Source organism: Miniopterus natalensis, chromosome 9 (genome assembly GCF_054644295.1).
Source record: "Miniopterus natalensis isolate mMinNat1 chromosome 9, mMinNat1.hap1, whole genome shotgun sequence".
Lineage (NCBI taxonomy): Eukaryota > Metazoa > Chordata > Mammalia > Chiroptera > Miniopteridae > Miniopterus > Miniopterus natalensis.
Genome location: NC_142089.1, coordinates 30,583,347 through 30,611,185, shown reverse-complemented (window position 1 = coordinate 30,611,185; position 27,839 = coordinate 30,583,347). Strand labels below are relative to the sequence as shown.

Here is a 27,839-nt window from a genome sequence, read left to right as displayed (position 1 = left end):
GAGAGAACAGAGTATAGATTCATAAGAATAGAAGGAAGCAGAACATTTAAGAGGATGTGGCATAGGTTCAGATGAGATATGACAGTGATTTGGAAGAGTAGATGAGAAGTGGTCAGATTAAGGATATAATTTGAATGTAGAGCCAACAGGTTTTGCTAATGCATTACAGTTAGATATGAGAAAAGGAGTCAAGGATGATTTCATGGTGTTTACCTCAATAGTTGGGTGGTGCTATTTAAGTGAGATGGCAAAAATAGTAGAAGGAGCAGTTTTGAGTATAGGGGTGAAGAATCAAGTGTTCTGTGGCCAAATATTTTAGAAAAGAATAAAGAGTTGATTTATAATCAGAATGAATTTGTACTTTTAGAAGATAATCTGTTATGTGCTATAAGATGCCATTTTTAAATTATATTTGCTATTATGTAAAGTATTGACCAAATCTAAGTCCCTGTTATATTAAACTGACACATTTTTATTTGCTCATGAACATAGCTTCTTTTTTATCTCTCTGTTATCATTGAAATTTCAAGTAGGGTATCAGAACTGAATCAGAGGATTAAGTTATTTGTTATTTTTTTAATCCTCACCTGAGGGTATTTTTTCCATTGCTTTTCAGATAGAGTGGAAGAGGGAGAGAGACAGAGAGACAGAGAGACAGAGATAGAGAGAAACAAACATCGATGTGAGAGAGTACACATCGATTGGGGTTGCCTCCTGCACAAGCCCCGACTGGGTTGGGGATTGAGCCTGCAGCCAAGGTATGTACGTGCCCTTGACTGGAATTGAGCTCGAGACCCTTCAGTCTGTGGGCTGATGCTCTAACCACTGAGAAAACTGGCTAGGGCCAGAGGATTAAGTTTTGAAAATATAGAATTTGTTATCTAAATGTATAGTCTACAAGAATTAATAGGGTGAAAAGCCCAATTCTGTTAAGTCACAGCTTTGAAGTGGCATCTGTAGTGAATGATACTAAGAATGAGAGGATAACCCTATCATAATTTATATCAAATGGATTAATGACTCACTTTTGGAGGAGAATTAATTCTGTGTACTAAGGTGATATTTATAAAACTACTTGAATTGTTTCTTGAAAAACTAGTTTATTTCCAAAACATAACTCTCTAAATATTGATCTTAACTATCAGTAGTGTTGTTGAGGATGAATAAGAGTGAATGAATTTATGAGATAGTTAAGTTGGAAGAAGCTAAAGGACTTGGTGGTTTTTTGGATGTGGAAGTTGAGAGATGTTAAGAATCACATGTATATTTCTGACCTGGGGAACTGAGTCAGTGACGATACAGTTTGCTTATAATAGGATTATAGGATTATAGGAATAATAGTAGGTTTGAGATGAAGTTGATGGTTTAGTTTTGACTTGTTGAGTTTATGATTTCTGTGGAAAAATGGAAGAAGCAGTTAGATACGTGGGTGTGGGAACTTGTGCAGAAGATCTGTGCTTTAGATGAGTGTTTTGGAATTTCTCAGTATATATGTCAATGGTAGGTAATTTAGGGCGTAGAAAGTGAACAAGATCATTTGTTTTAGGCCATAGGTAGTAGTAGAAGACTCCTCCTTCCTGCTAATTATAAAACTTTACTTTTATTTTTCTTTGCTTAGAAAAGGCAAGATTGTGCTTATTTGGCTCTTCTAAGAATGGGTTTGGATTTCGTGATAGTGATCTGGATATTTGTATGACCCTGGAAGGCCACGAAAATGCAGAGGTAAGAGTTAGTGTTTGGAAAGGGATGTGGAAGTTTATTTTCTTCCAGTGATGAGTCTGTTTTTAATTTTGTATGTAGTATTGATAAAAATATATGGTATCATTCTTTGAGTAAATGTATTAGCAATAGTAATGTTTGAAATGTTAAAAGCATCATCATTATCATTTTAAGAGATTAAAATATTTAAATAAGTAAATTTACTGTTTGAGTAATTTTATAATGCAAAAAGCATGTCACCGAGAGTTATAAGTGCTTGTAATAAATTTTTGGGAAAAGTTAATATACCAGAGACTTGGATTTTTTTTCATTAGAACCAATGAGAAACTGGTGCTTCAGTTCAGTAGTGAACGTTGATCTCACTGTGTTTTCCTATCTCTTCTATTAGGTCGTGTGTTTGTATCTCTAAAGATAGAAAAGAAAGGTGGACATATAATTTATAATTGGCTTGTGTTCTACTAGTTCATTGCAGTTTTTGGGTACTCAGAACACATTTTTTTATATAGAAGAAATGTTATAAATTATTTGTATTAGTATAGCTTTACAAGCTGATAGGAAAAAAATTTTGATTTACTTGAAATATATGGTGTTGGAGGAGAGGTCAATGGATACCCTGGACTGCCAGAAATACAAAAGGGAGTCCTAGAACAAATTAAACCAGAAACATTGCTGGAGGCAAAAATGATAAAACGGAAGCTTTCCTGCTTTGGGCATATCATGAGAAGTCAGGGTTATTTGGAAATGTCAGTAATGCTGTGAAAAATAGAAGGCAGCAGAAGAGTAAGACCAAATATGAGATGGATTAACTCCGTAGAAAAAGTCCATAGGCATGAGTCTGCAGGAGCTGAGCAAGGCTGTTGTGGTCAGGACATTGTGGACATCACTAATTCATAGAGTCTCCAGGATTTGGAGCCAACTCAACAGCACGTTAATACATAGGATAGCTTTTAGAAACTCATTTTGAGTAAGGAGGGAAATTAACATTTGTTGAGTCCCCTGTATACACTTTTAGTTATCTCATTTCACTCTTAAAACCACCTTCGAGGTAGATAATTTCCCCCATTTTACAGATGAGGAAACTGAGGCTTTGAGAGATAAACTGACTTGCCCAAGTTCACAGCTAGTAAATGTTGGAGCCGGGATTCATACCCAGGTCTGTTTGACTCCAGAGTTCATGCTCTTTCCATTGTATCTCACTGCTTCTCTGTAATTTATTTAACCCCCAGTGTAGCTGAAATATAATACTAATGGTTCTGTAGAACCTAACCACTACTTTCTGAAATTGAAAGCTTTCTGAGTTCCACCATGAGATGCCAGGAGCAGACCTTCCCTCAGAGCCCTTAAGCCTTTCTTTGTGTGCCAGTCCTCAGCAGTGGGAACAAGATTGTCCAAGGTCCAGTAAAGAAAGGGGCTGATTGGACAGAGAAGCCTCCCAGGCCTTCCTAGCAGCAACTAGAAAAGGAGGGGATCCCTCTAGTTGCTCAATGCCTTACTAGCATAGTTATTGCTATTTATGTTTCAAAACCAGGGAATGATGGAAGATTGGGGTGAGGCCAAGCTTCTAGCATCCGTAGTGGTGTCAGTATAGCCTCTGTTGTATTATAAAAGAATTCAGCAGAATAGTGAACCTGTGCATTTCTGAAATAGTTATTTTCAAAAGGTAGTTTTAGAATTGTTAGCACCAGAGTAGAGATGGCATTGATGTTTAGTAGATCCTTATTTCTGGCTCTAAGAAATTGTTTCTGGTATTTATTAATATCTTTTTGTTCTGTAAAGAAACTGGAAAGTTGTAAATATTTTAGTTCATCTTAACTAACTTCTACTCAAGTGCCATCTACCTGGAGAGATGCTCCTTTCTGTTTTGAAGAGCAAGAATTGAGGGAATATAAAATTATTTTTATCCAAGGAAGAAGTTAGGGTTTTAGGTATATCCTATTCAGACTTCTAATTACTAAGGGTTTATGTATTATATATAAAATCTGTGGAAGGTTGAAACAGTGAAAAATTAATTTTTTTCCAGATGTCATATTTGAAAACATAAAAGTTATAAATTTATATTCTTGCATAATAAGAGGGAAATAACTTATTTTATCATGTGTTAATTAGTAACTAAAGTTTCCCTTGAAATCCCCAAGTTAAGCTGCAATGGCTACTGCTTTCTTGTAGCTAAAAAGACCATGTTGGGGCTATGCAAAAGTGATTTTAGTAGTAAGTGTGGGGCATTGATGTAAATACCTTTTAGCTTAATGCAGTTAATTTATAATGCCATTATCGTCCCTGTTTCTTATATTATGGATAGCTCTGCTGTCTAGTTTTGAAAAAGTCAACATTTAAATTTACAGAGGTAAGGATTTCCTTGAAGAAGTAGATGCTGGTTATAGTAGGATTATTTTTCTTTTATTCATGAACATAATAATAATAAGTAGCTCACAGACTTAAAGTGCTTATTTTGTGCCAAGCATGCTACTGAATGCTTTACCTACATGTCTCATGTGATCCCTCTAATTACTCTATAGGGTAGGAGTTTATGATTACTTCACTTTTACAGAATAGTAGTATGAAGCTCAGAGGGGTTAAGAATCTGGTCAAAGTCATATAGTTAGTCAGTACTTAATTTAAGATTTGAATTCAGATTTGTCTTAGTTCAGAGCCCATGTTCTTAATCACTACACTGTTTTGCCTTCACCAAACCCATCTATAGGTGTTCCTTCACATATTTAAAAACATTATCCTCTTGTCTTTGTGTTTCTCAGACTATAATGTGGATGTGAATTACTTGGAAATCTTGTTAAAATGTGGATTGTGATTCAGTAGACCTGAGATGGGGCCTGAGAGTCTGCATTTCTTGTTTCCAGATGATGCTAATACTGCAGGTCTAGGGACCACATACTTTGAGTAGAAGGTTATATAGAGCTTATGGCTAGAAATTTTAAATGCTAGTATTAAATGCCTAAATTAAAGTAGAATTTGTATTAGACCCAATTGAGTCAGACAGATTTTATTATTTCTTCCTTTTTTTTTTTTAGAAATTAAATTGTAAGGAAATAATTGAAAATTTGGCAAAAATTCTTAAGAGACATCCAGGTATGAATTTTAAATTATAACTTTAAAACAATAGAAAATATTTTTTAGCTTTGTGAAAATTATTTAACCTAGTGAAGTTTTATTTTTAATCAGGTTTAAGAAATATTTTGCCTATAACTACTGCCAAAGTGCCTATAGTAAAATTTGAACACAGACGAAGTGGTTTAGAAGGCGATATCAGTTTGTATAATACATTGGTAAGTTTTTCTTTCTTTATAGACCCACATATGTTTACACTTGTCATTAAATAAGTTTATAGATCATTGACTATACCTATATTTAAAGCTTTCAAATGTGAGCAGTATAAGGGGAAAAAAATTAATCATCTTGATATTTACTTCAGATTGAAAATTAGTTTTTGTTTGGCTAATTTATAGGTATTTTAAGTTTTACATTTGTATGTTCCATTTGGAATGTATTACATCTTTTTATCTGATTTTTAGGATTAATTTTAATAAATTTAAAGTGCTTTCAAATATGTAATTATTTTTCAGGCTCAACATAACACAAGAATGCTAGCTACTTATGCAGCTATTGATCCTAGAGTGCAGTATTTGGGATATACTATGAAAGTGTTTGCTAAGGTATTTATTTAAAAATTAATGATCTTCATTGTTGTAAGACTCATGATTGTTAAAGTGAAACATACTGTTGTCAGACTTGTGAAAAATATTTTCTGAGTTTTTGAACTTTTAAAAAGAAGCACTCAATATTAAATGGTTTACATTTATACCTATTTGAGCCCTAGCCAATTTTGCTCAGTGGTTAGAGCACTGGCCCATGGACTGAAGGGTCCCAGGTTCGATTCCACCAAGGGCATGTTCCTTGGTTGCAGGCTTGATCCCCAGCACAGGTCGTGGCATGTTCAGGAGGCAACCAATGGATATGTCTCTCTCAGCGTCCATATTTCTCACTTTCTTGTTCTCTCGCTCTCGTTCTCTCTGTTCCTTCCACTCTCTCTGAAAAGCAATGGAAAAAATATCCTCTAGTGAGGATTAAAAAATATATATATGTGTGTGTGTACACACACACACACACATACACACACCCCACACATATACTCGAGTTGGGTGATTCTTAGTTTTTTTCCTGTGCGTACTCTAGCCCATGTACAACAGCACTCTAGAAAATTTCTCATTGGTAAAATTTCTCACTGTGATAATGATTTTCAACCCTAGGCATGGGAGTTGGCATACCATCCTGGTTCAGAATCTCTGGGTTAAGAAATCTGATATTTGGGTTTAGTGGTACATTTTTCTGGCTAAGAAAATAAAACAATATCAACAAAACCCTGTGTTACTTTTATAACACTTATGAATTCTGTTTTTTTATTTTTTTTGCTCAGCATGTAAATTTCATAAGGGTAGAGACCTCTGTTCAGACTTAGTTCAGTGTACTGCCTGCTTTATGGTAGATGTTCAGTTAATAGTTAATTTTATGAATGTGTTGGTGGAAGGGTTTAGTAGGGAAAATGTGATGCAGTCACATTTTCATTTCATAAAACTCACTCTTTGAGTGGGGAGACATATTTTTTTAGATATCCCTATACATGTCTTTGTTGACAGATGTCATCTTAGAAAAGAAAGATATCTTGCCACATCCTACAAATCATATTTGATAGAGCTACTTTTCTGGATTCACCTCATAAAATATTTCCAACATGATAGTTCTATACTCCCCTGGAGTTTTAGTAATGCAACCAAGTGGCTTATGCCAGGGAAATCATTTCTCTCCCTTAATACAATAGTATCATCTAAAGCTTTACTCAAAGGAAGTCTCTGAGGATTTATTCAGTGTGGGTTTTTTTTTTAAACTAAACATTTTTTTGAATAACTAGCATATTCATATGGTTCAGAATTCAAAAGGTCTAAAGGGGGGGTTTATGGTGGAAAGTCTCCCTTCCACACGTATGTCCTAGCCTGTCATTGCCTCTTGCTAGAGGCACCCATTGTCAAAAGTTCTTCTGTGTTCTTCCAGAAATATACCAGTACCTAAATTTCCTACCCCATTCTTATTACAAGTATAAACACCCTGAAAACAGTGATTTGCACTTTGCTTTTTTTGAAAATATGTTTTTATTGATTTCAGAGAGAGGAAGGGAGAGGGGGGGAGAGATAGAAATATCAGTGATGAGAGAGAATCATTGTATCGGCTGCCTCCTGCACATCCCCTACTGGGGATTGAGCCTGAAACCCGGGCATGTGCCCTGAACAGAAATTGAAACAGTGACCTTCTCATTCACGGGTTGATGCTCAACCACTGAGCAACACCGGCTAGGGCTCTTTGTTCTCTTTTGATGGCTACATATTATTGAATTGTGTGGATACTTATCAGTTTTTAAAATCTGTGCTTTACTGATAAGATGGTTTCTGATTTTTTGCTATTTAAAACAGTGTCACAATGAAAAACTTATTTAGTCATTGTACATGTTTTGTTTTTTTTTGCATATTAGCTGGATAAATTCTTAGAACTGCTAGGTTAAAGGAAATATGCTTTTGTAATTTTGATATTGCCACATTATTCTTCATAGAGTTTATGCTAATTTATGCTTTCATCTGTATGTATAATACTTGTTTACCCCCACCCTCTATGACACTTTGTTATTGAACTTTTGGGTATTTGTCAGTTTGATGGGTTAAAAAAAATAGTGTCTTAAACTAGTCAATATTTCTGCATGGAATAAGATTCTGAAGTTTTTTTTCAATCATTGTTATGTTTCTTTAGCGATGTGATATTGGCGATGCTTCCAGGGGAAGTTTATCTTCATATGCTTATATCCTTATGGTGTTGTACTTTCTGCAGCAGAGAAAACCACCTGTTATCCCAGTTCTACAAGAGGTAGGTGTTTAAGAAAACTGCAAAAGAGTTTCTTGTGAACACAATTGGTCTAAACACGTAGATCTTGCTTGGTTCATAGGATCATGAAGGACTTTTTCATCATGACATCCTAAGTTTTATTCTTCTATTAATGGTATAATCAAAAAATGAACCTTTTAAAAAAGTTTATTATGGGAAAATATAGACTACTAAAAGAATCATAGATGAATAGTACTATTGAATATCTTTTGCAACATTTTGTATTTTACAGTCAGAATGCTGCAGATCATTACTAAATTTATATAACCATCCATGAACTCATGTATTAGTCTCTGAAATGCAAATACATAAGTTTTTTTCTTCAGAGTATGTCTCTCCTTTTGCTTGGCAAGGAAGCTCGATTTATTCCTATTTATATTTTGGTCAACTTTGTGAATTTTGGTTGAGAGAAAACCCAAGAAAATATTTCCTCATCTCTGTAAGGTGATGTTAATGCATTAAGCATAAGTATATACATCAAAAGAAACAAAATATACTCGCATTCACTCAGACTTGGTGTTTCAGAGTCCCTTTTTGTAGCCAAATTATATTGTCTAAAATAGGTACAAGGGAGTTCTTTTTTAAAAAATGTTTTTAATGATGTTAGAGATAGAGGAATGGAGAGGGAGAAAGAAAGATAAATGAGAGAGATCAATTTGCTGCCTCCTTCACACCCCCCTACTGGGAATAGAATCTGCAACCCCGGGCATGTGCCCTGACCAGGAATCGAACTGGCGACTTCTCGGTCCATGGGACAAGTACAGAGGAGTTCTTAATCATCTGCCTTTCCTCCTCATTTTTGGCACAAAGTGGGTTTGCAAATATTAGGGAGAATACAGTTCTAATTTTTTAGAAAGATGGTTATTTTGAGGTAGGAGAGAAGCATCAGAATTGTCTGGTAAATCACATATTCTGGTTTCACATAAACTTTGATAGTCATGTCAAAGAAGAAAATCACAAAATAGCAAGCTATATAGTGGGTGTCAGATGTCCTTAGTAAGCTTTTAAAAGTTCTAATGAATGTCATGTGGTTTTAGTAGCATTTTCTTCCCTCTTTAAACAAACAATGGAAGAGAGAGAAAAATTTTAAATATTTTCTAGCAGAAAAATTTAAGTTGCTGAATCTGTTGGTGATGCGTTTTTTTTATTTTTTATTTTTACATTTTATTTTTTTAAACTTTTTAATTTTTTAAATTTTTTAGATATGAGGGTCAGAACCTCATTGTTTCAGAGGGAGGAAAGGAGAGGGATAGAGAGAAACATCAGTGATGAGAGAGTCATTGATTGGCTGCCTCCTGCACGCCCTTGACTGGGGATCAAGCCGGCAACCCGGGCATGTGCCCTGACTGGGAATCGAACCCTGATTGCCTGGATCCTAGGTCGATGCTCAACCACTGGGCCACGCCCAGCCGGGCGATGTGTGTTTTTTTTAAACAAGGTTGTTCTCTGAAGGATTATTTAAAATTTATCATGAATTTATTAGGCCTGTCAGGGTCAAAATCATTCTCTGTATTAGTCTAATTGTTGTTCAGGCCTTAAATTTGGGGATATTTTGCATAGTTGCCCGTGATATCATAGTAGCCATTTGCTATGACTTTGACAGAATACTATGCTTAGCTAAAATGGAACACAAATTGTGGTGGTTTGTCTGTGTTCTCATTATATTACCCATGGATAAGGAGTCAGTAGGCAGCATGATATAATGGAAAGAGCAGAGCATGATTTTGGAGCCAGAAATAACTAGTTTGAATCTTAATTCTGACATTGTGGCCTTCAAAAAGGTGCCTGACCACCACTAGTCTGAGTTTCTTTTTTTTTTCTTTTTTTAAATATATCTTCATTGATTTCAGAGAGGAAAAGAGAGGGAGAGAGAGACAGAAACATCAATGATCGGCTGCCTCCTGCATTCCCCCTACTGAGGATCGAGCCCACAACCTGGGCATGTGGCTCAACTGGGAATCGAACTGCAATCTCCTGGACCTTAGGTTGATGCTCAACCGCTGAGCCACACCAGCCGGTCAAGTTTGAATTTCTTTAGTAAAAATGTAATAATGGTATTATTTTGGTGTTAATATAAGAACAGAGACAATGAATACCTTTGAATGTAGTAGGTGCTAAAGTAGGTGTTCATAAATGGTGGTTGCTTTTGTTCTTAATTGTTATTACCATTAGCAGCTTTACTGATATTATTATTGGGAAAATGTAGGTAGGATTGCAATAGCCAACTTCAAGAACTCTCCCATTATCTGCTTAACAGACAATGATGAAATGAGAGACAGTCCATGGAATGTTTTCCATCATAATGAGCTGTGATTGTGGGGGGCTTTGTGATACATATGAACTGATGATATATGGATTTTTGCTTCTGGCCTTTTTTGCTTATCATATGGGACCCCATTGTCCATTGCTCTGGCATCATTTAAATATTGGTCATTGTCATCGATCAACTTTTAAGGGTAAGGATATGTTTAATGAAGCTGATGGTCTTTGACTCCGTTTGTGATTGAACCTAGACTTTAAGTGACTGGGTATAAAAATAAGACTCTGCTAAGACAGTTTTTTATGGTCAACAATACAGAATTCTTTAGGTCAAAAGGAACTTTTCTAAGTAGAATGATTTTGCTGTATTCTTGCAGATCATCTTAAGTAAAAGTAAATTTTCACTTAAAAATTAGTAAGAGGAGTGTTATTCACACTTGACATTATGCACTGCCGTGTTTTCTTAGTTTATATCAGCTTAAAAATTGCTGTTGAATGGGTGAGCCTATGCTAAGTGAAAAAAAACCAGTCACAAAAGGACAAATACCATATGATTTCACTTATATGAGGTAGTTAGGGTAGTCAAATTCATAGACAGAAAGTCGAATGCTGATTGCCAGGGGCTGCAAGGAGAGAGGAATGGATAATTATTGTTTAATAGGTTCAGAGTTTTATTTTTGCAGGATGAAAATAATTCTGTGGATGAGTGCTAGCACAACAATGGGGATGTACTTAATGCCACTGAACTGTACACTTAAAATGATTAAGATGGTTAATTTTATGTTACATATATTTTACCATAAGAAATTATATTTTAAATATAGCAGTAGATACTAAAATATTACAGTAAGAAAGTAAGTATGGAAATATACAGGGTTAGTCCTTGTACAAATATGATTGTATTGTTTGGTGAGGTTTCAGAGGGAGGACTGAGTGCTTGAGTGGAGAATGATTGGCATTGAGAGTAAGAGAAGAGAGAAACAGAAAAACTGTGTGTGTGTGTGTGTAAGAGGAAGAGAAGATACCATTAGTGCTTAAGGGCTAAGACAGAGTGGAAAGTTAGGCACTGTGAAATACGAGAGTTTATAAAAACAGGCAAATCAGTGATCAAATACTCTCTAAGGCCTACAGTTCCATTTTACTGTGTTACCAGACAACGTTGTTGGGTTGTTACTCAAAAGTAAGAATTTTCTTAAAAAGAATCAAAGTCTAAAGTGGTATCTTGTGTCATTTCCCTATAATAAATAAAATAGCATCAAATATTTTGGCCTCTTTAAAACCTGCATTTCTTTTTTGAGGGCACGATCCCGTGTATTTTGTTTACCTTTTTTGTTTTATGAAATGTCTGAATTTATGCTAGATGATTCTTGGTAACTGCATTTAAGTTATATGTAAATATAAAAAGTCCCTGGAAACTATTTTTATGTAAATGTGCTTATAGAGTAGATATATTTAAGTATTCTCTACATGGCAGGCTTTGATGTAATAGTAGGAATTTTGGTTCTAGAGATGAGTTATAGTCCTTGCCCACAAAGAACTTAAACCTGAAAGTGAAATTAGAGGGGCCAGACATGTAGTTAATTTTGTAATTCATTTCCCCATCTAAAATGGAAGGGGCCATGGGGACCACTTTATCTATTGGTGTTAAAGTATACTGGTAAACTCATAGGAGCTCATTAGTGTATGAATGAAGAATGGGGTAAGGAAAAATGTGGTATGTTTTCTCCACTCAGGCTCCTAGAGTACCTTTGCTTTTATCTGTTTTACACTTTGGAACATTGAGGAAGGTTCCATTTTAGGAAAGAGTTTTATAGCTTAACAGAAAGATAAAATTTGAAAACAACTGACCTAATTAACCTAATCTCTCATTTTCATTGGGAAAACTGAGGATTTAGGAACATAATTTTATTACTCAGAGTCACTACTTGGCAAGACTAGGACTAGAAATAAGGCCTGCTGACTCTGAACTTGCTGCAACTTTCTACTTGATTGTATCTCTTTCTTAAAATTCCTTTAGAAAATAAGTCTTCAAACTGCTTGTAGAGGTTAGGTTAGTTATGCCTATATAATCATCTTCTGGAGTACTTTTCTTCTAGTAAAGTAGCATTACTCCTTCCCCCTCTTTAGGACAGTGAATTATTATAATTAATTGTGAAGATTTTACAATCTTTATCAAGATGTCAGGGAAAGCTACCTGATTGTCTGTTTTTTAAAAAAAATCAACATCCAGGGTGCTTTTCAAAAGCCTCATCAGATAAAGATTAAAGGTACTAGAGTCCTTCCCCCCCAAAAAACAATTCCATTGATTTCCTTTGGGTGCACAGTCAATAGGTATTATCTACTATGTATTTCTACATCCATGATTTTGGGGTGAAAATGCCGTTTTCATTTATTTTACTTTATTAATCTTGGGCTGGATGTGTTTTGACAGATCAAATAGGTAACATCAAATAACATCAAATGTGTCATTTGGAGAATCTGATGCTCTTAAGATATTCTTTCCCAGCTTTGGTCTTTCAGATACATTTTATTCATTAATAACTTGACATCAGATTATACCATCCTGACATACTCATTTTGGAAGGAGTATTTCAGTATGTCATATAGCTAAATTCTAAAATGAGTTGAGGGTATGTATTTAGGCTTTGAGGTTGGATAACTTAAAATCTAATAATAAAATTAATTTTTTATGCAGATCTTTGATGGAAAACAGATTCCACAGAGAATGGTTGATGGATGGAATGCTTTTTTCTTTGATAAAACAGAAGAACTGGTAATTTCTAAATAATCTTTGTTATGGAATGCTTACTGATAAATATTAGGATTTACATAATTTAATAATTTTACTTGGATTTGGAGTCTGTATTTTGGATAAGTATAGATATTTCTCTCCCTCTCTCTTTTTTCTCACCTGTAGAAAAAACGTTTACCTTCACTTGGAAAGAATACAGAAACATTAGGAGAGCTTTGGTTGGGACTGCTTCGATTTTATACTGAAGAGTTTGATTTCAAGGAATATGTAATTAGCATTCGGCAAAAAAAGCTCTTAACAACTTTTGAGAAGCAGTGGACGTCCAAATGCATTGCAATAGAGGGTAATCATTTAACTGATACTCATTCAGAAACAAAACAAAATGAAAAGCCAGTTTCGTGTGGCCAAGGAAATTGAGGGGAAAACTGAAACATTAGAATTTGGAAGATTTCTTTCTTTTGATTCTTATCAATTTCCATCCTTTAATCTATAATTTAAAAAGATAATTTGCCTCTTGGGTAGTCTGAGTTATATAGTATTAGACTGTAGTCATGGCTACTAATTATATTTAATGTTACAATAAAAATAATTCTCAAAAGATAAAATTTTTTTCTTTTAGATCCTTTTGACTTGAATCATAATCTTGGTGCTGGAGTTTCTAGAAAAAGTAAGTTTTAAATACGGAAAGTCCCTGCTCTTAAAGATTTTACACATTAAGGTCTACATCTTTATTATTTTCTTTTTTCTTCAATAGTGACCAATTTCATCATGAAGGCATTTATCAATGGAAGGAAACTTTTTGGTACTCCCTTTTATCCGCTCATTGGCAGAGAAGCTGTAAGTTTACGTAATTTGAATTCTGAATCTTTTTTCTTATATAACTTTTTAAATGTAGTGAAAGAAACCTATTCTTGTTTCTAAATTTGTGTTAGAAATAGGGAAAGAGATGATTATAGCTCCCTGTATTGTTTCTTATTGCACTTACCATATTCCATAATGAGATATTTGCTAAATTTTATTTATCTATTTGTTTAATCTACTTGTTAAATTCTATCTCCCCCACTAAACTATATTTTCATGAGGATGGTCCATATCCATAAAGTTTACCATCATATCTCCTGTGCCTATCAGAGTGTCTAGCAAATAGCATGTACCAAGTCAGCATTTGTTGAATGAATGAGGGAGGATAGTCAAGACTCGGGATCCATAAATTTTGAATTTGAGGTGCTGCCTACTGCACCCTTTCCATCTCTTGAAATATATATGAAAATATAAACAGAGGACAACACCAAAGAAATACTTCTGCTGAGGCTTCTGCTCTAATTTTGATGTTGCACTAGTAAGCTAAATTAGCATGGACTGAGAGGATTCCTTTTGCCTGAACTGGGTAGCATAGTGTCCCCATTCCTCTTGGTCTCATTCTGGCCTTTTTTTTCAGAGATGGGAGTAATTCCCAACTCTTTTTTTAAAATTTTTATTGGTTTTAGAAAGAGGAAGGGTTGGGGGAGAGAGAAAGAAAAAGAGAAAGAGAAACATCAGTGTGAGAGAGATTGGGGATTGAACTGGGTATGTGCCCTGACTGGGAATTGAACCCGTCACCTTTTGGTGTATGAGACAATGCTCCAACCAACTGAGCCGCAGTGGCCAGGGTGGTCTCACTCTGGTTTTTGTTTGCTTTCCAATGGGAGGAGGCCTTAGTTTCACAGAGGAAGAAACTCCCAAGAGAAGTAATCTCAAGAGAGAAACCATGTCTCTGCTATTCATAATGAATATCCTTGATTTTTTTCAGTCCACTTTTAGCACTCTTTCTTAGGGGCATGGGGTAAGAAAAGCTGAGAAAAGTCTAGAGTTTTTTTCCACTGTGGCACTGATTCTCAGACATTTTTTATTGTCCTCCCTCGTATGGGGGTGAAAATGATTATAATGGAGAGAACAAAAAATAACAGTAAAGTCTGAAAAAGTCATACATCAGCAAAATGTCTAATAAAAGGGAAATCCAATAATTATACTAAAATATTTTAATTAATATTAATTAAAATAGCAATAAATGAAAAGCATAGTCAAAACAAATCTGATGCACTGATAAGGCACTTTACCTGAAAATTATGGGAATTCCAACTATTAGTGTAAACACATGCATATGTTTAGTGGGAACCTAGCAATTTCATGCAGTCAGACTTTTTAGTAAAACAAATAATATATTAGAGTCCTCAGGAAACTGGAATATGCTAATTTTTGTCTATGACACAAAATTTCAGTAACTCTTAACTCAATATGTTATAAGTAGTCCTAATAGATATCAGAGTCTGCGGTCTTGACTATCATTTGGTGTAAGAGCCAAACATCAGTTTGGGGCCTATCAAAAGAGGCCCATGGATCTGCTAACTCTTTTTTTGTTGTTTTTAATTCTCATCCGAGGATATTTTTTTCATTGATTTTTGGAGAGAGTGGAAGGGATTATAACAACATACAAAATAGATATGTCTCATTCCTTTAGACACTAGTGAAAATGAAGACAAGTATGTTTTCTTTCACCTTTCTTGCTCACTCAAATATCCCCACTTCAATTATTCTACATTATTAGGTCCTCTGATATATTGGACCATTTCCTCCCATTCTGTCAGTTATTTTCTGTCTTCATTTTCTCCCCTTTTAACTTATATACCTGGTCTATTCTCTGGCATATACTTTAAATTCCTTCGTATCATTGTCCTCCTTTTGCATCCTGATGTGTTCAACCTGACATGAATTTGAACATCTACCATTTATCTTTGCTTGGACAGCTAAGCTCTAATGGAAAAAAGTCATAAAGTTAGGCAGTTTTATTTATATAATACAACGATAAATTAGTGTTCACCAGCCTCACTGGACTTCCTATACTATCTGAATTTTTATTTATTTTATTTTTCAGTTACAGGTGACATTCAGTATTATTTTGTGTTAGTTTCGGGTGTACAGCATAGTGGCTAGATATTTCAAGTACTCACCTGGCACCATACGTAGTTATTACAGTATTATTGACTGTATTCCCTATGCTGTACTTTTACATCCCCTTGACTGTTTTGTAACTGCCAACTTGTACTTCTTAATCCCTTCACCTTTTTTTACCCAGTTCCCCAATCTCCCTCTCCTCTGGCAACCATCATTCTGTTCTCTGTGTCTGTGAGTCTGTTTCTATTTTGTTTGTTCATTTATTTTGTTCTTTAGATTCCACATATAAGTGAAATCATGTGGTATTTATCTTTCTCTGTATGACTTATTTCACTTAGCATAATATCCTCTAGGCCCATCCATGCTGTCGCAATTGGGAAGAGTTGATTCTTTTTTTTGGCATTATCTGACATTCTTACTACATTTCTTTTAGTTACCTGTATTTCCTATTCAATAAGAACTATTTGAAATTGTATTTATTTTAGTCAAAATTCAATACCCATTGCATTTTGTCCCACCTTTCACCTCTGCCATTCTCACTCTTAGATGTTTTCTCTCTCAGACAAAAATGGTATCAGAGAGATATTCCTTCAACTTTCTGCTACCAGATCTATAATTCTGCTTGCATCTGCAGATCTCTTTTCTTTATCAGAGATTGGTCCTTCCATATGCACTCTAGATCCATTCATTATTCGCTTGATTCTTCAACCTTTTCATCTGTGAAAACATTTTCAAAGATGAAATACATAGAATATAGTTGCAGATTAGCATTTAACAGGTGAACATTTGACATCAATTTTAATGATAGGGAATTCTAACTTGAAACCTCCACTAACAGAAATGTCTCCCTCAGAAAGAATTCCTTTTTTTCTAAGTAGTTAACTTATATTACAAAAAAATTATATTCAATTATTAGTAGTAGTATATTTTGCAATTCTTTAATAAAAAATTTTGGGGAAATTTGCTTTCTCTCTTGTTATATAAGTACCTAACCTACATAATATCTACAGTTTTGCCATAATACCTAAAATATTTGCTATATGGTCCTTTATAGAAAAAGTTGCTGACCCCAGGTTCTTGGTAACCTTAACTGGGTGGATTAAAGAGATTCAGAAATAAAATGGATGCAATTTGGTGATTAATTATAGGTAATGGGTGCAGGAGAAGAAGTTCAGGATGATTCCTAGGTTATTACCTTAAGCAACTGGGTGAATTGAGAAAGGCCTTTTTGTCCTGGAAGAAAATACGATGATGAATTTATTTTGCTACATTGGTTTCATCAGTAGTAAATGTGAAAAATTTTTTAAAATACTGCTTTATTGAAATAGAATTCACATTCTGTACAATTCACCCATGTAGAGTGAGCAATATAGTGTTTTTTAGTATATTTGCAGGATTGTACAACTACCACCACAATCTAATTTTTAGAACATTTTCATCCTCTCTCAAAGAAACCTCTGTCCCCATCAGCAGTCAATCCCCATTCCTTCTCTCTCCCACTCCACAAACCACTAATCTACTTTTTGTCTCTTTAGGTTTGTTTATCTTGGGTATTTTATATCAGTGGAATCGTAGAATGTGTAGCTTTTTGTTACTGGCTTCTTTCATTTAGTATAATGTTTTCAGGGCTCGTTCATGTTGTAGCATGTATCAGAATTTCATTTTTCTGGTTGAATGGATATATCACATTTTATCCATTCGCTTGTTGGACATTTGTGTGTTTTATTGTTTTTGTCTATTAGTAATGCTGTTGTGAATATTTATGTACAAATTTTTGTCTGGATGTATGTTTTCATTTTGGGGGTATATATACCTAACAGTGGAATTGCTGAGTCATTTTGACAAATTTATATTAACTTTTCTTAGGAACTGCCAAACTTTTCTAAAGCAGCTGTGCTGTTTTATGTTCCCACCATCATATGTGTGTTCCAGTTTTTCTACATCCTCACCAACACTTATTCTATAGCCATCCTAGTGAGTGTGTCTCCTGCTTTTATCCCTGACTTTAGATGATTTGAAGATAGATGAGTACATATCTTTTCTTGCTTTCCAGAGATATGGGTACTGTCAGGACAAACTAGTCGTTGTGATAGTGCGAAATGGAACTAAAGCTTAGAAGGTACTCGCATAAAGCAAAAATGAGCCTGGTTCTTCTGAAACTTGGAAAAATGATTTACTTACTGTTTTACCTGCCTCCTCTTTAGGTATACCCTACTTCATATAATAAAATGTTATATATTCTCTAAATTTTGTATGCAAATCCAGATATGTTTTAAACAAACCAGAGGACTTTCTTATTTACACAGAGCTCTTTTGTACAGAGAATAATTTCTTTCCAGAAGTAGCGTGGTGTAGTAATAAGCATGAGCTTTGGAGTCAGACAGACTTAGCTTTAAATCCTTTCTTTATGTGCTACTTATCAGCTTTTTTACTATGGGCAAATGACCTGATTTTTCTGAAGCTAAGTTTCCTCAAGTATAAAATAAAGATAAAAAATAGTATCTACTATATTGAGATACTACTCAGAGATGCTACAGGTGAATGAGAAAACTGTGGATGTAAAGTGGTTAGTACTGTTAGCAACTGAGATATTGATGGTGATACTTCTGAATCTTATTTTCTTTTTCGTTTTTGGTCTTTTGTTCATTTTGTTTCTTGTGTATCTCATTTTCATATCGTTTTAGAAATAGTTATGTATTTCCTTTTTTTAAAAAAACACTTTTGCATCTTTTTTTTAATCCTTACCCAAGGATATTTTTTTCCATTGCTTTTTAGAGAGAGTAGGGGGAGAGAGAGAGAAACATCGATGTGAGAGAGAGACATCGATTGGTTGCCTCCCAAACGCGCCCCAACCAGGGTCAAGCATGCAACCAAGGTACTTGCCCTTCGCCGGAATTGAACTTCAGACCCTTCAGTCCCTGGGCTGACGCTCTAACCACTGAGCCAAACCAGCTAGGACCACTTTTGCATCTTGTTCTCCTTTCCATTTGTATTTAAGTAAAAGTTTATAGTGATTTTTCTCTCTAATAAAGTTGTATTTTCTCTCTAGGAGTACTTCTTTGATTCCAGAGTATTAACAGATGGAGAACTGGCTCCCAATGATCGATGTTGCCGTGTTTGTGGAAAAATAGGCCACTACATGAAAGACTGCCCTAAAAGGAGAAGGTTGGCAAATGATTTTGTATCAACATTATAGGGAAATTAAAGTTGAGGTCAATTGTAGCTATAATTGTGTTCAGATATGTTTAAGTGAGAAAGTTCGGGGCCTTAAATTGGACCTTAATGTATATTTTAGTGGAATTTTGTAATAGAGTGAGATTTACTTGTGGTACTATGGTATCTCATAACGTTCATTTGTTCATTGATTAAATCAGGGTTTTTGTTGTTTTAATTGAAGCATTTATTGACACCTACTCTATGCTGGGAACTGTGCTAGGAGCCAAGAAAAGAAAAACCAAGACATGGGGTTCTGACTGAGAACCTCAAAGTCATATGACCAAAAATTAAAATATAATTGACTGAATTTTTAAGATACATGCTGTGAGGCATATAATATTTACCTTGAGGAATATACATTCTATAAATCCCCTAAAAATCTATCTATGAAAAATACTTCCCTGTGTTCTGTATATGTACTATGTTTAATAGGCCAGGAAAATCCCTTCTTTAGTTGTTATGTCTTGCCTAATATAAAGGCTTAGAATTTTCAGGCAGAACAGGCTCCCTAGTTTTTATCACTGCTATTTTACTGAATGTTAAATTTAGGCAAGATACTTACCTTCCCTAAACCCTAGTTTCTTCCCCTGTAAAATGAAGATAATAAATACCAACCTGCAAGGATTGTTACAAGATTAAACTTAGATGTTTAAAAATATTTTTAATTTGCTATTTTATTATAAGGGTACTGGAATACCAAGTTTTTGCCATATGAGTAGGTGTGCTATAAATGTGAGTTCCTTTGCCTTTAAAAAGATGCATGAAACATGGGCATGTTAGTCTCTTTAATTGTGAGACTCTTGTATAGGTTAGTTTGTTCTGTGACTCCCTCAGTTTACAAGTCCCTAGCCCCACATTATTGGTATCAGCAGTTTACTGTTTAGAGTAAAGAAGAAAGACAGTGAAGAAGAGAAGGAAGGGAATGAAGAGGAGAAAGACTCTCGAGACCTTCTTGACCCCCGAGACCTCCATGATACTCGAGACTTCAGAGACTCCAGAGACCTCAGATGTTTTATATGTGGAGATGCAGGACATGTACGAAGGGAGTGCCCGGAGGTCAAGCTGGCCCGTCAGAGGAATAGCAGTGTGGCAGGTAAATAGAAAAGGTTAAAATATTTTATGGTGAAAATGAAGTAATGTATGTTGATACCATTCTAAGGGCCCTAATTCCTCTCTGTTCCAAACCTAGCTATATGATTTTGGACCTTATAATTTCTTAAAGAGATAAAATTTAGACAGGCTTTTATTTTGAACAGTATTTGGATATGTTCATTTTCTAGGTCTTAGCAGTCTATTGTATTTAATCAGTTCCCTCTAAGTATTCTTTAGATCTGAGTCACAAATATTTCTTTCAATATAAAAGTTAACAGAAGTTAACTTTTCCCCCAAAAAAAGTTAATGAGGAATTTTCTTCTTGGAACATATAGGAGAAATTATATCTCTTCCCACTGCTGTTATGAGAGAGGAAGACCTCCTTTTTATATTTCATAAGGAATTTTAAGAATTAGAAACCCAAATGAGAGTGTATTGAAAGAAAAGGAGAATATTTTAGAAGTGATGATTTTCAGTTATTCAGATTCTTATTGCAGAAGGTATTTTCTTAAATATATTGTTCCCTTTAGAAAAGCAGTGTGACATTTGTTCTTGTTTCCAGAACCAGTATATTTTTTTAATGATCAGGATTGAAAAATGGCTTTTAAAAACATTAGTTGTTATAAGTCCTTTGTTAACATTATCCTAGTTAACATTATAACATTGTTTATAAAATCTCAGAGAGACTTGAGACTCTTTTATAGATTGTCATTTCTCTGCTGTTTTCTTTCTTTTGATTTTCTTTCTAATGTTTTCTCTTAGCAGCCCAGCTGGTTCGCAACCTTGTAAATGCCCAACAAGTGGCTAGTTCATCCCAGCAACAAGGTGATCAGTCCATAAGGACTAGACAGTCCTCAGAATGTGTAAGTACTATGCCTGCAAATGGGTTAGTCTTGGCAGGAAAATAGTACTATTTTGGGTGGGTGATAATGTTGATCTTTCAGAGTGGTAAATACAATCTTCCAGATTACACAGTGCTTTGTAGCTGTGTCCTTGCTGAGCATATGAGGTGGAAAAGAGCATTACTTTTGGGGTAATGTAGATCTGTGTTTATATCTGTGAGCAAGCTTCTTAACTTCATTGAATCTGCTTTCTTGTTTGTAAAATAAAATAACTAATAAGGTTGTTGGTTGGATTAAAATTAGGTAATGACTTAGGTTTCAGGCTTTAAAATATCTGAACCATTAATAAAAATAGACACAAAAATTGAGCTGTATTAGGGGTTTAGTACATTGGGGCAATAATACATGCATGTCATTTTACTTGCTTGAAACTTTCGTTGGTCTTCTAATAGTTGATATGAATACCTAGTGAAATATACCCTGTAAAAGAGCATTGAATTAGAATTCAGATTCACAAATTTCTTACTGACTTTGTTGAGTTTAACTTTTGTCTGAATCTGTATTCACCTTGCACTTCTTAATTAATTCAGTACTAATTGAATGCTTACTCTAAACCTGACACTGTGCTTTAGTGCTTCACACTTATCAAATTTAATTCTTTCAGTGGCCATGTGAAGTGGCAGGTATTAGTATGATCAAGTTTTACAAATTGGAAAGCTGAGAGTAAGAAAAGATTCAAACCCAGGTCTCTATAGCTTCAATGCTGTTAACTCTTAAACCTAGTAAATCTGACGTGATCTGTATTTTTGAAAAAATACTTAGAGCATTTGAAAACTAGTAATAGGGAGAGTCTTGGAAAAACATTTAGGAGCCCACTAAAATGTATCTACTGTCCTGAATTTGGCATTTATGTTTTCTACATGTATTGTTTAATCTTCACAAAAACCTATGAGGTAGACTGTTATTACTTATGTTTTAGAGGTGAAGAAACTGAGATTTGAGTTTCTTGCCTGAGATCAAGAGATGCTTGGAATCAGAACTTGAACCGTCAAGCTATCTCCAAAACCTATGCTCTAAACCACTTTCCTATACTTCCTCCAACTTTCATTCTCTGCTTCCAGCACTCACTTTTCTGTCACCTAAGATTTGAGAAGAGTCTGTCTAATGGACATTACTATTACTATTCTGATGTCTCACAAAGCACTTCAAGCTCAACATGTCCAGAATGTAGCTTATGTTCTCTTCAACTCCCCAGACTTACCTCTTTCTCTTATGTTCTCCATCTTATGAAATGATCCCACTATCTAGTTTCCAGAACTACTTCCTCCCACTCAATCACCACATCCAGTCAGCCACCAGGTCCTATTATTTGTGCATATGAAAAATAGCTACCTCACCCTGGCCAAGTGTCTCAGTTGGTTGGAATGTCGTCCTGTACACCAAAAAGTCGCAGGTTCAATTCCCACTCAAGGGTACATGCCTAGATTGTGGTTTGGATTCCCCCGTCGGGGCACATGAGGGAGGCAACTGATTTATTTCTCTCTAAATCAATTAAAAAAGCATATCCTTGGGTGAGGATTAAAAAAACAACTAAAAAAGGAAATTTGGGAAGAAAAAAAAAAAGCTAGCTCATAGCCATTTGCTTCCCTCTGTCCCTATATTTTCCTAGCATAGGCTACCATCATCTCAGGACCTCTGTTATAGCAGCCTTTTAAACAGTCTCAACAGTCTTTTATTTAAAATATTCCCTATTTCATTCCTATTAAGCCAGAGTATTTTTTCTGAAATACAGATCGATCATGTTTCTGATGTATTTAAAACCTTTCAGTGGTTTCCCAATGCCCTCAGGAGTCTAAACTGCAGGGCCTATAGGAACCTTCATTATCTTGCCCCTATTTAGTTCGTTAGCCTTAGATCTGCCATTCCTCTTCCCTTGTAATAATAAGTTTCTTTCAGGTTCCAATTACTTTAAAAGCCACGGTTTTGTGCCTGTAGATTTTCAGTCATGTTTTTCCCTCTGCCTGAAACATTCTTTCCTTCTCCTTATCCTTACCCTTCTAAAAATCAGACAGGTTTCTATTTACCCTTGAGTTTCAACTTAAGGATCATTTTCTCTGAAGCTTTCCTTGGTGTCCTTTTTCTTTCATCTTACTTTCCCTTCCCAAAGTTGGTTTAGGTGTTCATACTCTGTGATTTCAATATACACTGTACACTATTACGTTCTTTATCATAGTAATCATTGTACTTTATTGTGATTGCTTATGTAATCTTTATCTGCTCCTCCTTCTTTCCCCCACAACTTTAAGCTCCATGAGAACATACATGTTAGTATTGTATTTTTAATTTGTAGAACAACACTTAGTACAAAATTGACACTTAGTAAATACTTGTTGAAGGACTGAATGAAAGTGACTGTGAGGTATTTAGATGTAAGTTTCTAGTTACAATTGGAAATGTGGGTTCTCCATGATGAGAATGATTTCTGGACTCTCCTTTGGACAGTAAAAAAGTTTTTGAAGTAATACCTATGTGAGGGTGGGTTTGAGAACCTTGCAAAACATTCTACCTTCATGTAATACGGTGTTCTGCTATTTGTTATTATGTACATCATAGAACTCTGTTTTTAATGATCTAATGAAATAACTCCATAATTTTCTATTTTGATAATCTCTGCTTTTATAAAATTAAGATGTTTATAACTTAATTTAAAAATGTATCTTTTTTTCTCTGCAGTCTGATTCACCGTCTTACTCTCCCCAGCCCCAGCCATTTCCACAGAACTCTTCCCAATCAGCTGCCATTACCCAGGCTCCATCCCAGCCAGGATCCCAGCCCAAACTTGGCCCACCTCAGCAGGGAGCCCAGCCCCCCCATCAGGTCCAGATGCCTATGTATAACTTCCCCCAGTCACCACCAGCTCAGTATTCTCCCATGCACAATATGGGATTGTTGCCAATGCACCCCCTCCAGATCCCTGCCCCATCCTGGCCTATCCATGGCCCAGTGATCCACTCTGCACCAGGCAGTGCCCCCAGCAATATTGGCCTGAACGATCCCAGCATCATCTTTGCACAGCCTGCTGCTAGACCTGTGGCAATCTCTAGCTCCTCTCATGATGGACACTGGCCTCGTACTGTGGCTCCAAATTCCCTGGTGAACAATGGTGCAGTGGGGAATTCAGGTAACCTTTTCTTTTCTTCCTTTGTGTCTGTCTGCCTGTAAAAAGGTTGGGTGATTTGTATTACTGGTTGAACTTGTAGAAATAAATGTGAAGAAAAGGATGGCAAGCAATATTTGTGGAGGGGCATTGGGCAGCCGCTTAATCTCTTTGTGCATTGGTTTCATCTGTAAAATAGGGATATTAATAGTATCCAACTCACAGGGATATTGTGAACATTAAATATAATATACATAAATATTAGTTATTTTATTATTTTAAATTTTGGTTGCAGTGCTGCTTTGTGTATGTATTATTAGCACTCATTTTACAGTTGAGGAAATTGAAGGGTTAAGTAACTTAACTATCATGCTGTCATAATTAATCATAGTAGATCCAAAATTTAATCCAATTTTTTCTTCAAAACCTGTGTTCTTTGCCCTAAACTCTTACTATCTCCCAATACGGAGCAGTTCTTTAAAGAGAAAAAGGTATTGGTAGCATTTTGTAGCATTAAAAAATAACTTTTTCCCTGATATTTAAGTAATATTCATTATAGGACGTTTGAAAAAGAATGTTATCCATAATCTTCTGTGTGTGTGTGTGTGGGGGGGGGTATTAATTCTCACCTGAAGATGTTTTTTTCATTAATTTTTTTTTTTTTTTTTTTTTTAGAGAGAGTGGAAAGGTAGAGGGGAGAGAGAGAGAAACATCGATGTGAGAGAGACACATCGATTGGTTGCCTCCCACACGCCCTGACCGGGTGGGGATCGAGCCTGCAACCGAAGTACGTGCCCTTGACCAGAATCAAACCCAGGACCCTTCAGTCAATGGGCAGAGGCTCTAACCACTGAGCAAAACCAGCAAGGGCCCATTTATAATCTTAATTTCAGTACATAATTGCTAAGTAATATTTTGTTTTATTGCCACCCATTCATTTTCTCATATTTGTGTATTTCAAAATAGTTCATATATGCCATATATTTAGTTTTATATCCAGCTTTTTAGTAATAATTATTTTTATTTTTAAAACTCTATTATGGAAAATTTGAAATGTACACAAAAGGAGAGAGTAAAGTATAATGAACTTTCCCTACCCCGTTACCCAGATTTAATAGTTATCAACATTTACTGTTCTTTTATCTGACCCCTTTTATTCCATTAAAAATTTTTTTGGCTTGATTTAATCAAATACGAGACATTGTATCAAATTTGCTTATAAACTTTAGTTTTATCTCTTAAAAAAAAAGACTATACCCAGGATTATCTAATACCCAGCACTTGTTCCTTTTTCCCTGTTTCTCTAAAATTATTTTTATATTTGAATCAAGATTCAAGCAAAATCCATTCATTGTATGCGGTTGTTATATCTCTTAAATCTTCTTTAATTTATAACAGTTCCCCCTCACTATTTTCTTCCCCATATTATTTATTGAAGAAACTGTCGTTTCCCACATTCTGGTGTTTACTTACTGTATCTTTGTGGCATTGTTTAACATGTACTGCTGTTCTCATATTTCCTATAAACTCTTAGTTTAATTCAGAGTCTAGGTTAGAATGAAGTTTGTTGTTGTTGGCAAGAATCTTACTTTTTGGTTGGTCCTGTATGTTTCCTATTTCTGCACTTTAGAAGGAACTGTCTGGTTCCTCCTCTTTTAGTGATTTAAGATTGATCAGTGAGTTAGGTGATGTCAGCCTGTTCTAACCATTATAAAATTCTTCATTAATTTTTACATAATAGCCACCATTGGTAATTATTGCTGATATCCATTATTTCACTAGGGGTTATAAAAATGATGATTTTTCTATTTACTATTTATTTTATAAAGAAGAACTTTTCCTTATAAATTCTTTGTTACCCTCAAATATAGTTTGTGTAGGAAATGTAGATTAAAGGCTTGGTTCCTTCCTTTTATCAATTTTCAAAATAATTATAGTGATAATTTTAAACAAAAGTGTGCTATTCCTTAGAGCACTGGTGGAGGAGGTATCTCTGATCCCTTTTGGAATAATATAATGTATTTTGCTGAGCAGACATACCAGAATGTGGGAATTCTTTTAGATTTCCAAGATCAAAAGATAATGGTATACATGGCCATTCAAATATGGCCTCTGCTTCTTTCATTCAACAAATGTTTATTGCTTATATGTCAGGGCATGCATCATGATAGTCATTGAATTACATAACCATGCAGACAGGCCCAGTGTCTTGCCCTTTTATATATTCACTCAGCTTTTAGTTTTAAATCCTCCTTCTCCCCACCAGTAGCTGATCTCTCTTTCAGCCTTAGTGAACTAATTAACATCTCATAAACATCGTACTGTCTCTTACCCCTGATTGCTTACTTAAGTTGTTCCCTGTGCCTGGAACATCTTCATTACTTCTGCTTACTCTCACCTCTTCCTACTTTGCTCCAAAGCTTGGCTAACTCATTCACCCTCCACTTTTAAATTTAGGTTACTTTCTTCAGGAAGCCTTTAACTGTTACTGATCATGTTCTCCAATTGTATTAGGTATCCTTTCTCTCCATGTTTCTTTAATATCCATATCATAACACTTGTCTTACTGTGTTGAAATTGCCTGTTTACTTGTCTGCAAAACCCATTTGACTGAACTTTTAGAGACTGTGAGTTTCTTATCTGTCGTTGTTCAGTATAGTGTTCAGTATAGTGCTTGATGAATGGTAGATAAATTATTCATATATTATTATTTTATAATAAACTGTTATTCAGTAAATATTATTTGTTGCATGGTGTAAAACTAGTTAACATTACAACTAAAATTACTATTATGTTAAAAATGAGAGGACTCGATGAGAATATATTAAAATAATAGTGGTTGTATTAGAGTAGGAGGTTGTGTGAGTTTTCCCATTTTTGAAATTATCTTTAATGAGTTTGTATTACTTGTATTAGGAAACTATTTTGTTGTGAAAAGCGGGCAAGGGAGATTTGAATATATTCTTTAAAATACCCTTTTATGTTAAAACATTATTTCTCAATTGGTCACAACCTCAATATGTATACCTAGTCTCATATGTTTTTTATAAACTTTGAGCCCTGCAGCTTCACCTTTTAGTTGAAACTTGGCTTTATGAACTTGTGGCAAATCAGCAGCTTTACTTTCCTGGTTACCTCCTGAGAAGACTGAGCTTAGAATGTGGCTAATATGGGTTTTCGTTTTCTTGCTCCCTATTCTTCCCTATCCCATATCTCCCAATTTGAGTTCCTGGTAGGACGTTAATGAATTAGGGTAGTGTCTTTCAGATTATTTCCTGCCACAGTGTGACCCTGAATGAGAAAACCCACCAAAAATGATCCAGAAGATTCAGGGGCACTGCACTTAAAGATGATCTCAAAGGGAAGTGGATTGGTGGGGATAGTTTGCCATAGAAAGAATAGGAGTCATGTTTTTTGAGTTCCTACTCATATACCAGAACTTGCACAAGCCACTTTTATTTTTGTTATCTAATTTAATCCTCACAACAACCTGAGGCTCCTAATTGAACATTAGTAATTTTTGGAACTGGGATTTGAACTTACTAGATCTGTTTGGCTCCAAAGCCCTAGTTCTCAACCATTATACCACAGGTGCCTCAGCTTCCAATAAATAGGCTATCTTTTCAGGCCAAGAAATAATTAATTCTAGGGTAGTTGGTATTGTCTTTAGGATAAAATGTAAGCTCCTTAATGATGTTCTAAGATTTTTTGAAATACAGAGCCTACCTACCAGTCTAGCCTTTTCTGTTACCACTTCCTCCCTTTACCCCTATTTCTGTTTTATCAGTTGTCTTGAAGCTTCTCAGACCTACTGTATTCTTCTGCTTTCTGCCTTTTAAACATGCTATCCCTTTTGTCTAAAATGCCCTCCTTTTCCCATTTTGTTCCTTATACTTTAAAACTCATTTTAGTCAGTTGTCTTAGGAAAAAC

The 27,839-nt window shown here is 35.0% G+C and overlaps 1 protein-coding gene across 7 annotated transcripts in view; it reads left to right on the top strand.

Annotated features, from left to right (window-relative positions):
• The window catches only part of TUT4 (terminal uridylyl transferase 4), a 151,419-nt gene that overhangs the window by 120,825 nt on the left and 2,755 nt on the right, over positions 1 to 27,839 (top strand). For 3 of the 7 annotated variants that reach the window (XM_087820435.1, XM_087820434.1, XM_087820438.1), the window contains 13 exons: positions 1,619 to 1,722; positions 4,746 to 4,803; positions 4,897 to 5,000; positions 5,298 to 5,387; positions 7,528 to 7,641; positions 12,614 to 12,691; positions 12,836 to 13,013; positions 13,290 to 13,337; positions 13,425 to 13,507; positions 18,651 to 18,766; positions 19,687 to 19,910; positions 20,672 to 20,772; positions 23,485 to 23,932. In XM_087820435.1, the coding sequence (XP_087676561.1) occupies positions 1,619 to 1,722; positions 4,746 to 4,803; positions 4,897 to 5,000; positions 5,298 to 5,387; positions 7,528 to 7,641; positions 12,614 to 12,691; positions 12,836 to 13,013; positions 13,290 to 13,337; positions 13,425 to 13,507; positions 18,651 to 18,766; positions 19,687 to 19,910; positions 20,672 to 20,772; positions 23,485 to 23,932 (1,746 nt within the window). The remainder of the gene's footprint in view (positions 1 to 1,618; positions 1,723 to 4,745; positions 4,804 to 4,896; positions 5,001 to 5,297; positions 5,388 to 7,527; positions 7,642 to 12,613; positions 12,692 to 12,835; positions 13,014 to 13,289; positions 13,338 to 13,424; positions 13,508 to 18,650; positions 18,767 to 19,686; positions 19,911 to 20,671; positions 20,773 to 23,484; positions 23,933 to 27,839) is intronic. The other 4 variants (XM_087820437.1, XM_087820440.1, XM_087820436.1 and 1 more) reach the window with 2 other exon arrangements.